At 43.3% G+C, this 11,674-nt stretch overlaps 1 protein-coding gene across 1 annotated transcript; it reads right to left on the minus strand.

Moving 5' to 3' along the window:
- Positions 1 to 9,502: 9,502 nt before the first annotated feature.
- Positions 9,503 to 11,596, minus strand: LOC147847353 (G-type lectin S-receptor-like serine/threonine-protein kinase SD2-5; the record flags this gene model as incomplete). Its single annotated transcript, XM_087339294.1, has 1 exon — positions 9,503 to 11,596. A coding segment is annotated over one exon (1,927 nt), but the record flags the coding sequence as incomplete, so codon positions are not given.
- Positions 11,597 to 11,674: the final 78 nt, after the last annotated feature.

An 11,674-nucleotide genomic window follows, 5' to 3' on the forward strand; every position in this document is an offset into this window, starting at 1 on the left:
AATCCAATGCGATAACCTCAATAGCATCCAGCTAGCTAAGAACCCCATCTTCCACGCCCAAACTAAGCACATTCAGGTGCACTACCATTTCGTCCATGAGCGTATCCTCTCCGGTGAAGTCGAACTTCAATATATTCCGATGGATCGGCAGAATGCCAACATCTTCACCAAGCCTCTTGGTTTGGACAAGTTTCGGCAATTCTCGGGTGCGCTTGGGTGGCATCACCTCGACGTGCCGAACTTGAGGGGGAGAAATTTCTATGATGACAACGGAAGGGAGCAAGAAAGGAGTGGAAAAGATAGTGACGCCGAGTCGGATGATAAATTTGATTTCGGATCGGCTGAAGAAGCCAAGGGTGGATCCGCGGAAGTGTCCGAAAGCGGACATAAGGGGAGCAGTTGAAAGAAAGATCCAAAGCCAACCACACGTGGGGGAGACGAAGCCATCAAGGGTGAGAAGACCGAAGACGAGTTGGAGACAGCCAACTCGAACGAGAGCGAAAACCGATCGGAGGAAGCCGAGTCGGTTCGGATGTTTGATTCGGATACGCTAAATCAACCAAGGGCCAAGCGGAAGAGAAGGCAACAGAAGAGGCGCCAACACCGCAACAGCAAGGAAGCTGAGAAGGATCTTGTAAGCAGACAAGCCGACCGGAAGTGTCAAGGCATGCAGAATCGAACGGGTCGAGGAGCGCGAGCGAGGCGTGAAGCCAGAAGGAACCGGAGCATAGATCCGGCGGAGCAAGTGGAACCTCAAGTTGAGCTTGAGGGGGACTGTTGAGAGACAAGCTCAACATTCATGCATAATATGATGCGTAACCCAGTGCGTAGACTCGTAAATCGGTACGCATAACATGGCCGTATTGGTGTGAAAACTGCGAGGCCGTTGGGAAGATATTCCTCGTTAGGAATAATTTTGGGAGTTAGTGTAGTAGGCTCATATATGAGTGGTCAAGTACTGTCAATACTTATGTCAGCCCTATTGTCAGGGCTTGTATAAAAGGTGCTCACTGAGCACGGTATATGTACAGATTGAGTATTATTTTGAATTGTGTTTCAGTGTGTTCTCTCTCTCTGTCTCTCTGTCTCTCCCGCGTACTATGTATATTCAAGTTCTCCATTAAACCTGCGTTTCTCTTGTGTTTGGTTTTCTACTTGCTTCCGCACTCTATTCTTTACAAAAAGATATATATAATGTGAAGAGAGTATACAATAGTAGCTAGGAGTCTTAAAACTGGCATTGAACTGATTTGGTTCAAAATAATGCCTTGTGCCTCCTTTTATAGTGTTCTCAGGAGTAGTCTTGAAGTTTCTAGAATGTTCCAGAGAATTCTGGAATATACATTAATTTTCTATAATAAAACATAAATGAAAATAATATTTTATGTATTACAATGTATGGTCTAATGGTCAAGAGCTCGACCCATGTAGCATAAGGTCATGGGTTCGAGTCTTGCCATATCATGACACTATCCTCCCTTTAAAATGACGAGTGTGACGAGTCGTTTTGGATTGAGGATCTAGTTTGTTTGGATATTGACGATGGAAGTCTTCAATAAGAGCACGAGCATTGGTCACATTCTCTATCGGTTCCCAAGCATGTTCACTAGGACTATATCCTAACCAATCGAATTGATAGTAGAGCTTGTTGCGAACAATCTTGGAATAAAGGATGGCGGCAACCTCGCACTCAGGTCCATCTTCAAGCTCGATTGAGGGTGGAGGCTATGTAATATGTCCTGGGATGGTGCTCTCTTGATAGGGTTCGAGGAGAGAAATATGAAACACCGGATGTATCCGAAGTTGTAGAGGTAGATCGAGACGAAAAGCGACATCATTAATCTTTCCTATAATACGGAAAGGACCTAATCGCCGATAATTCAACTTCTCGCATGGGCGAGTCTTGATGTGTCGTCGTGGTAGCCATACCCGATCTCCAATGTTAAAACTAGATGGATGTCGATGACGATCCGCGCATACCGTGTGTGTTTGTTGAGCTTGTTGGAGATGAGTAGATAAATCGGCTTGTATCTTGTGTAACTGCTCTAAACGATCCTTTGCGCAAGGATTTGTGGACAACTCTGGGGTTTCAAATACACACCATCGGGGGTGACAACCCGTATAAGCATAAAATGGCGTAACTTTAGTCGATGCGTGGACAGAGTTATTATAGGAAAATTCGGCGAACTGGAGAATATCTGCCCAGTCATCCTGATGATAGCTTAGAAAGCACCGAAGATACTGCTCCAACGTTTGATTTGTTCGTTGTGCTTGGCCATCGGTTTGTGGGTGGTAGCCGGAGGAGAGGTTACAAGTGACCTTGAGCATTTTAAAAAGGTGCTTCCAGAATTTCGATACAAAATGGGGTCCACGGTCCCTGATGATACTATCGGGAAGGCCATGATGTTGACATACTTCACGCATGACAATTTTAGCGGTTTCTTCACTAGAGATTTCCTTAGTACATGGAAAGAAATGAGGCATCTTCATATATCGATCTATGACTATTAGAATCGCATTGAACCCCTTAGAGACTGGAAGATCTGTGATGAAGTCTAGAGCAATGGATTGCCATGGCTTGCTTGGAATTGGTAATGGTTCTAATAAACCATATGGATGATTCCTTGGCATTTTTGCTCTACAGCATGTATCACAAGTCCAAACAAAATCTTCGACAAATTGTCGCATACGGGACCACCAAAATGATCATTGTACTAAATCTAATGTTTTAGTACTACCAAAATTCCTAGTTGTATATGTGTCATGACAGTTTTGGAGTACTCGAAGGTGGCAAGAACCATTAGGAGCATACAAGAGTTCATTAAAGAATAGTAATCCATTATGGTATATGAATTGTCGATAGTCCGTACCTGGTGGTTGCGACTGTGAACAAGATGCTCGAGAGGGATCAATTTGTGCTAGAATGTCTTGGGCGAAAGCATCGGTCTTCAAGTCCTCATGTATAGTATCGATAACGTGGGAATCCAAGGGCATGCCAAAGACATGTGTTGCTTGCAGTCGTGTTGGTCCCAAGATTACTTGCTTCTGGTTATCAAAAGTTGGCTCACCGGGACGCGGTGCTAGGTACGAACATCGTGATAATGCATCTGCCTTCCCTTGGTGCTTCCCCGGACTATATGTAATTTTGAAGTCGAAACGCGTGAGGAAGTGGGCCCACCGAGCTTGACGTCAATTTAACACACGAGCGTACTGAAAGTAGGCAAGGTTTTTGTTGTCACTGAATACGGTAACTTGATGAGAGGATCCATCTAGAAAATGCCTCCATTGCTTAAAAAAGTCCACTATTGCCAATAGCTCCTTATCATGAATTTCGTAGTTGATTTCGGCGGCGTCAAACTTGCGTGAGTGAAAAGCCACAGGATGTAGCTTCTCATCATTACCCTGTTGTGACAGAATGCTCCCCAATGCGAAATCTGATGCGTCTGCTTTGATAATGAATGGTTTTTCTGGATCGACATGAGCTAGAATTGGTGCCGATGTAAATGCCTTTTTAAGACTCTCGAAAGCCATGTCCGCTTCTTCAGACCAAACGAATGATTGTCCCTTCCTGGTAAGCTGTGTGAGAGGCAGAACGAGCTTTGAGTAATCTTGTATGAACTTCCGATAAAAATTGGCAAAGCCTAAAAAGCATTGCACATCTCACACCGAACGCGGAGTCTGCCACTTTACCACAGTTTTGACCTTAGTTGGGTCCATGGAGATGCCTTCCGAGGAAATTACATAGCCAAGAAATTCCACCTGGTTGCACCCAAAACTACATTTTTCTAGCTTTGCATAAAGACCATGTTCTCGAAGTCGTCTTAGTACTAACAGTACATGAGAATCATGCTCTTCTTGGGTCTTCGAATAAACCAATAGATCATCTAAATAGATGATCAAACAAACATCCAAGAGATCTCGGAATATATCATTTGCCATGTGCTGGAAGACTGTTGGCGCATTAGTGAGGCCGAACGACATGACCGTATACTCGAAGTGCCCATATCTGGTCCGAAACGCGGTCTTCCATTCATCTCCTGGTCAGATCCGTACGAGGTTATAGGCTCCTCGTAAGTCGATCTTTGTGAAGAAGCTTGCACCATTGATTCGTTCTAAAAGACTTGAGATAAGGGGAAGTGCATACCTATTTCTGATTGTAACCTTATTCAAGCCACGGTAATCTACAATGAGACGAAGTGATCCATCCTTTTCCTTGACGAAGAAAATGGGTGCACCCGTTGGAGATTTCGAATGCCGAATGAAACCATTTTCCAAATTCTCGTCTATATAGGCTCACAAGACTTCTAGCTCGGTTGGTGACAAATTATAGATTGGTCCCGATGGTGGCTCGTCCCGTGGTTGTAAATCGATGGGGCAATCATACGGTCGATGGTGAGGAAGCGTATTGGCTTGTACTTTATCGAACTCATCGGCATAATGATGATACTTTTTTGGAAGTTGAACGGTGGACTCCTTTTTAATGGTGCCTGAGGGCTTTACTGATATTGTGAAGAGAAACATTTCTTCCTTGCGACCTTCTTCCCGCAACTGATGTAGTGAAATGGTTGCAATCTCATGAGTAGACCCTTGGGCTTTTCGATACCGGATTTCTCTTGTTCTCCAATCTATGTTTGGGTTATGTAATTCGAACCATGGTAATCCTAAAACAATGGGGTGTTCTGGGATGCTAATTATATTAAATGATATTGCACATGCTAGATTATCTAGGAAAATATTAACGGGCTCTGACTCTTCTATGATATTTCCGGAAGCAATGGGATGACCATCAATGACTACTACAGAGGCTGAACACGGGAGTTTTCTGAGTGATATCTGATGAGCTTGGGCAAAGTTCCTATCCATGAAGCAAGACTTAGCTCTGGAATCTAGAAGTGCTAAGACATGTACTGGAGGGGTACTTTTAGTATTAACTGTTACTTGGGCTACGAACACATTACTAACTTGCTTAGAGGGAATGGAACCACTAATGGGTTGCACAGATCTGGGGTTGTCCAACCAAACGGCTCCTATTTTGGCTGGACTTAGTCGTTTAACTCTTCTTCTAACTAACTAAGGACATCAAATTTGTTCGCTAGATTTGGGCTATTAGTACTATTAGGACTATCAGATATCCCTACTGAAATCAGAACTATAAACTATTTGGTTTACTTGCCTTCTTGGCCTATGGGGACAGTTTACCGCGATATACCCTGGTCCACCGCTATAAAGACATAGTCGGTTTGCTCGGTGTCGTTGCTTTTCTTCATCCGATAGCGGTCCACGAGGACGTGTAGTGTCAATTTCCATCGGAGTTGGAGTACTTACTGGAAGCGCATTATCAGACTCCCTTGAAAAAGGTTTCGCTACCACTGAGGCATAGGTAGGCTCAGATCTTGCCCTTGGCATCTGGAACTGATGTTCCGAACACCGTTCGAATAGGCGATTATCGCATCTCACTCCGCAACTGATTCCTTCTGTTAATGACTTTGGTTCTTCGGGAAAGGTCAAGAGTAAATCTTTGACATTGTTACGTAGACCATAATGAAATTGCTCCATTAAATCTTGATCATCCTAGGGGATATCGGAGGTGAGTAGACGAAAATCTGCAGCGTCTGCAGAGGCTGGACGATCGCCTTGACGTTGTCGTGCCTTTCGGCTCCGGATCGTTTGCGTGAGTCGGGTGGGAACCGCCGAGGTTTTGGACTAGGAGAAAGAAGAATATGAGATGAGGCTAGTAATGAATAGATTATTAGAAAGAGAGATAGAAATTTCGTGAATCCCACGAGTGTATTGTATTCGATTAATCAATATTTAGATAAGAATATGTATTTAGATTGAAAGAAAGATATAAGAAACTTGTGAATCCCACAAGTATAGATTATATTATTTTCGTGAATCCCACGATTATATTAATCGGTTGGTGTTTTCGGAAATATATCCAATTTCCAAATATTTCACACGCCTATTACATTGTGCTCCCCATCCTTATGTAGTGATGGGAGAGACTAAGCATAGCTACATGCTTTTTTTCTAATATGTTCATGCACACTAAATGTGCATGTGATGCTTTTCTAATCCTTGCTTTTATTTGCTAAATATAGTGCTCATGCACGCTAGATGTGCATGAGTCACTTTTTAGTTGCTTGCGTTTTTCTATAAAATATTCACGCACTCTAAAAATGCACGATTTACCTTTTAATAAAGGTAGGTGCAAATAAAGCACTTATAGTTATTAAATCTATTTGTAGAACACTAAAGATAAGGTAGCATAATGGTAAAGTTGAGGTTTGGCTACGTGGAGGTACAAGGTTCAAATCTTGCCCTATGCATGTGATAAATATCTTGATATTCTTATTTTATTTATTTATATGTAATTAAATCGGTTATATTATTTTTACTTTTTCACATAGTGTACGAAATACACTACGACAACGTAGTCATCGGATTTTGTTGATTGTTGTCCTTATGCTGTCAGTATCTCCAAAATAGGCTTTAAACTCACTTATAAATTCTTCAAAATTGTTTAGTAATGGAGATTCTTTTTCTAACAGCAAAGCGAACCATCCCAACGTTGAGCCACTTAACAACGTGCCTACAAAACCCACTCGTGATGCATCGGTGGGATATCGGGAAGGATGCATTTGAATAACTAGTCATACCTGATTAAGGAACCCTCTAAACTGTGATCGCGTTCCATCAAATTTCATGGGAAGGCCGATCTTCGGTTCTTTATGAATCCCTTGTGTTCCGAGTCCTTGTTGTTGCATCGCTATGATGGTTGCTTCGAGTTGTTGCACACGTAACGTGAGCTCCCTGTGTTGTTGTTTTTCCAACGCTATTTGTTGAAGATCCCCCAACAAACGGTGATTTTCTTGTTCTAGTGCTACAAATTTCTCTTTTAAGCACTGGAGGTCCGAGAAAACAGATTGGTATTCCTAAGCGGTAATAGTTTCCATTTTACTAGGGAGGATAAGAGGATTAGTATGAAAGGAAGAAAGGGGTAAGAAGATGAGGGAAACCGAAAAGAAGACCGGAAAAAGGGAATATGTAAGAAGATAAAAGGAAGAGGAGGAAACAAAAGGAGGACGGGAAATCGGTTCAAACGGTCAGGATCAGTACTAAGACAATGAAGGAATTAGTACTAAAAGATGAGGATTAGTACTAAGAGAGGTGTAGAACTCTCGAGAGAAGGAAAGAGTGAGCGAGAGAGAGAGATAGAGAGAGAGAAAGGGTGAGAGAATGATGATAAAAGATATATATATATTATGTGAAGAGAGTATACAATAGTAGCTAGGAGGCTTAAGATTGGGGTTGAACCGATTTGGTTCGAAATAATGCCTTGTGCCTCCTTTTATAGTGTTCTCAGGAGTACTCCTGAAGTTTCTAGAGAAATCTGGAATATACATCAATTTTCTATAATAAAACATAAATGAAAATAATATTTTACGTATTACAATGTATGGTTTAATGGTCAAGAGCTCGACCCATGTAGCATAAGGTCATGGGCTCGAGTCTTGTCATATCATGACAGGTTTTTGTTTTTGGAGAAACCGGGAGAACCGGGAATTGTCGAAACTGGAGACGACACCCCTCACCCAATTGTGCATGTCGGAGAAATCCATTTAAGCCATGTTGGACCAAAGGGAAAGCTTATGAACGTACTACATGTTTCGACAGTCACAAAGAACCTGGTGTCAGTCAGATAAATCATCGACCAAAGAATGCAGGTGTGGTTTACACACCTCGGGTGCTTCATCGAGGAAGAAGGCGAAATAATTGGGCAAGGGTGCAGAGAAAGGAGGATGTTCATCTCAATACTAATGACATCGGCACCTCCATGTTTGCCAAAGGATAGAAGATTGAATTGGACATCGATCTCTAGCATAAGCGGATCGACCACCTCAACTACCGAAAGGCTTCAAGATCTGCAATCAAAACAAGTTGTGTTTGGATTGCCGAAGTTTAGTGGCCAGAAGGACCAAATATGTGAAGCCTGCCAACTTCGGAAGCAACACTGGCACCAAGTGAAACCGGAGTCGGACCAAGGTCGATGTAATCCATTCGGATGTATGAGAACCGACACAATACGTTAGTCTTGGCGGGAGTTGGTATTCCGTCTCCTTAATCAACAACTATAGCCAGCACACATGGATCTACCTCGTTTAGAGGAAAAGTGAGATCTTCGACTATTTCTAGAACCTTCAAAGCTTACTCGAAAGGGAAATGTAGAGGAAGATCAAGTGCATGTGGTCGAATGGCAGAGAGGAATATGTTTCTAGCCAATTCAACAGTTATTTGCAGCAGAAAGGAATTCAGAGAGAATTCAGCTGTAGATACACACTAGAACAAAACAGTGTGGCTAAAAAGAAGAACCGGTCGATTGTTGACGCGGCAAGGGCAATGCTAGAGGAGAAGAGCATTCCCAAATTCTACTAGGCTGAGGCGGTCCAGATGGCCGTCTACATTGAAAACCGGATCAGGGACAAGGTGTCAACACATGAGCTGTATTTTGGGCGGAAGCCGAATTTGAGACAGCTTCGAATATTCGGTAGCATAGCGTATGTGCATGTACCGGATGAGAAGTGGAGGAAGCTAGATCAGAAGTCAGAAAAGTGCATACTTGTCAGCTACTCCCATGAATAGAAGGGGTATAAGTGTTATAACCCTTGAACTAAACAGGTCTGAGTAAGTCAAGATGTCGAGTTTGATGAGTCGGCATCATGGTATTCTCTACAAGCTCTAACTCCTAATGAAGACCTGATCCCGGAGGATGAGGCTAGTGAACCTGGAGAGGTTCAAGTAGAAGACGACAATTTTGGAACTCTAGATGAGAGTCCGATCTCATTCCGGCTAAGTGGGCCGAATGAGTGGTTGGGTCGAAATGACCAGTCGAATGAAGAACCAGTGAGTAGTGGAGACTCTGTCGTGCTCTCCCCGCGAAAGGTACCAAGGAGACGGTTCACGCACAAAGAGACGGGGAAGAAAAGATGTCGGAATACGACCATAAGTTCTCGATTCTTGGTTGGAAGTTAGGTATCATACATATGTGCACTAGGCGATGGCATTGTTACTACCATAAATAGAAATATTTCCTTTGCATTGGTGAACCAACCCCCTCTTCGTTTTGGACATTGTTTTCCCACTTACGTCATATTGAAAACCTATCGTATTAAGGAGGTGTTGCAGTTATATCGAGTTAGACTTTTGGCGTATTTAGAATTGCTCAAAGTTTCAAAATTTAACATTTTCTTGGTTAAGTATTCGTTGATTTCATTATTTGTGTGTGCGTTTCTATGTTTTTATTGAATATTCGTTCAGAACTCATAGATGTACATCCTGCCTGCTTTATTAAAAGGCACCAACAAGTTGATATTCAAAGTGCCACATACACTTATATTGAAAGGCAAAAAATTGTTACAATAGTTTTGTATGCAAACGCTTTGTACAAGAAGAAGGAGATTGAATTCAATGTTTCTTAGACGAAGGAGATTCAATTCTATGATTTTTAGGTTGTGGAAATATGTAGGACAAAGGAGTTTTGCTGGATGAATATTGCAGCAAGCTTTTTACAATTTTTATTACACATGAGAAATAGCATGAGTGTTATTGAATAGTCTATCAGAATCATATGTTTTTCCTCTTGTTCTTTTTATATAAATGATGAGTGAGCTAGCGTGTGTCCATGTATTCCTCTGACCTCGAGATTTCCATATATTTATATGATGTCTTTGTACTCAAAATTGATTTCCTCGACTTACTCGTCACTGTCGAGTTGCCTCTGGATTTCCAAGACTCTGCATCGGCTGCCCATTGATGGCTGTCCTGTTCTAGCTCTTCTAGCCCAAGCTTCCTCCTTGTAATGATCTTCTCACTTGGAAAGAGCCCCATCTGTTCATAATCATCGATGGGAGCATGGGGTATGACCCCCACCTTCCCTTCCAGCATCTGCACCACACTGCTCATGCTCGGCCGCCTCCTCGGATTGCTTTGCACACACAACATGGCCACATCCACCATCCTCATGGCTTGCTCCTCATCGTAGATCTTTGCACCCATTCCGTAGTTCATGAGCCTTTCATCCACCAGCTCCATCACACCCTCTCCACGATTGGATCTCATCTCCAGCCTCTGCCTCAATGCCCTCCAATCTTTCACTCTACTCCCACTCACAATCTCCAGCAACAGAATCCCGTAGCTGTACACATCACACTTCTCCGTGATGGCCTCCTCTGTTAGCCACTCTGGCGCCAAGTACCCTGGGGTTCCCCTCATCATCGTCACCACGGCACTCTGTTGGTCCCTTAGCACCCTTCGAGACATCCCGAAATCCGATATCTTAGGGAAGTAATCGGCTCCTAAGAGTATATTCTGTGGCTTGAGATCCATGTGTATGATTCTGTCCTCACACTCTTCGTGCAAGTAGGCTAAGCCTTTTGCAGTACCCACGGCTATGGTGAACCTGCACTCCCACGACAAGATCGGTCTGCACTTTTTATCAGCCTTAATCTCCTGGGATTCTGGAGTACATTTGGGTGTTTTGCTGAAGATCCAACCATCCAAAGAACCATTTTCCATGTATTCATACACGAGGAGCTTGTGTGTGGCACCTTCCAGGCAGAAGCCAACCAATCGAACAAGTTGAAGATGGTGAGTCCGGCCCAGAATTGAGACCTCGGCCATGAACTCTTTTCTACCTTGGTGACTTCCATCGATGAGTTGCTTCACAGCTACGGGCGTGCCATCGTCCATAGCTCCTCGGAAGACATTGCCGAAACCACCTCCCCCAAGAGGGTCCGAGAAACCACACGTGTATTCGTACATCTCCTTCCATGTGAATCGACGGGGCTTCGAGCCCAGAAGTGAGACACCGAGAAGCTCATTTTCGATCTCATAATCTTCCAGTTGTCTGGCCTTTAACCTTTGTGTCCTGTGCACATATCCTACACCCACAAATACGACGATGATAAGCACAAAGACACCTAATGATACTCGTATTGCGATGGGTTTGGTTAGAGAAGGTTTTGTTGCGTTCTCCATGAATTTCAAGTATCCCATGAATTCGTCCTTAGTTGCAGAAGCGTTGAATATGATGGTAGCTACGGGACCCTGGATGAGGAAACAAGAACCAGAACCATTTGGTTTTGACTCCCAGAATGCCGCCGTACAAGCGCAGTTGTCCTTACAATAATTTTTCCAGCAGCCTTGAGCATCGATTCCAGTGTGGTTGGGAGTGAGGAAAGCATTGGAGAAGTAGCTGGCCCCTGCTATCATTGAAGCATTCGGTTTCTTATGATTAGATCCATGGCCACAAGAAGAAGGGTACGGTTCCCATCTGCCATCGCCCACCTTGAACCTGCAGCCTAATTTGGCGTTCTTTTTGGAATCCTGAAGCTCTAATTCATTCGACCCGCCACAATTCTGTGTGCAATTTTGCTTCTCTTTGTCACATACACCATAGAATCCGCAGAAGAGAGGGAATTGGCATGGATTTTTATGGCTGGTTCTGGAGAGAATTGCGAATTGTCCAGTCTCTGCGTATGCATGAAGATCCCCATCACTCTCCAGCCTGAGGAATGTGGCATATGTTATGTTGATGCTGTGACCCTCAAATTTAATAGATGCGGATTGTTTGGCTTGCCTACTGCAAGCATCTGCCGAGATTTGGTTGTATATG

This window comes from Azolla caroliniana, unplaced genomic scaffold, assembly GCF_043228905.1.
Source record: "Azolla caroliniana isolate FFs.n. ecotype wild unplaced genomic scaffold, voAzoCaro1.0.p SCAF_1138, whole genome shotgun sequence".
NCBI classification, from domain to species: domain Eukaryota; kingdom Viridiplantae; phylum Streptophyta; class Polypodiopsida; order Salviniales; family Salviniaceae; genus Azolla; species Azolla caroliniana.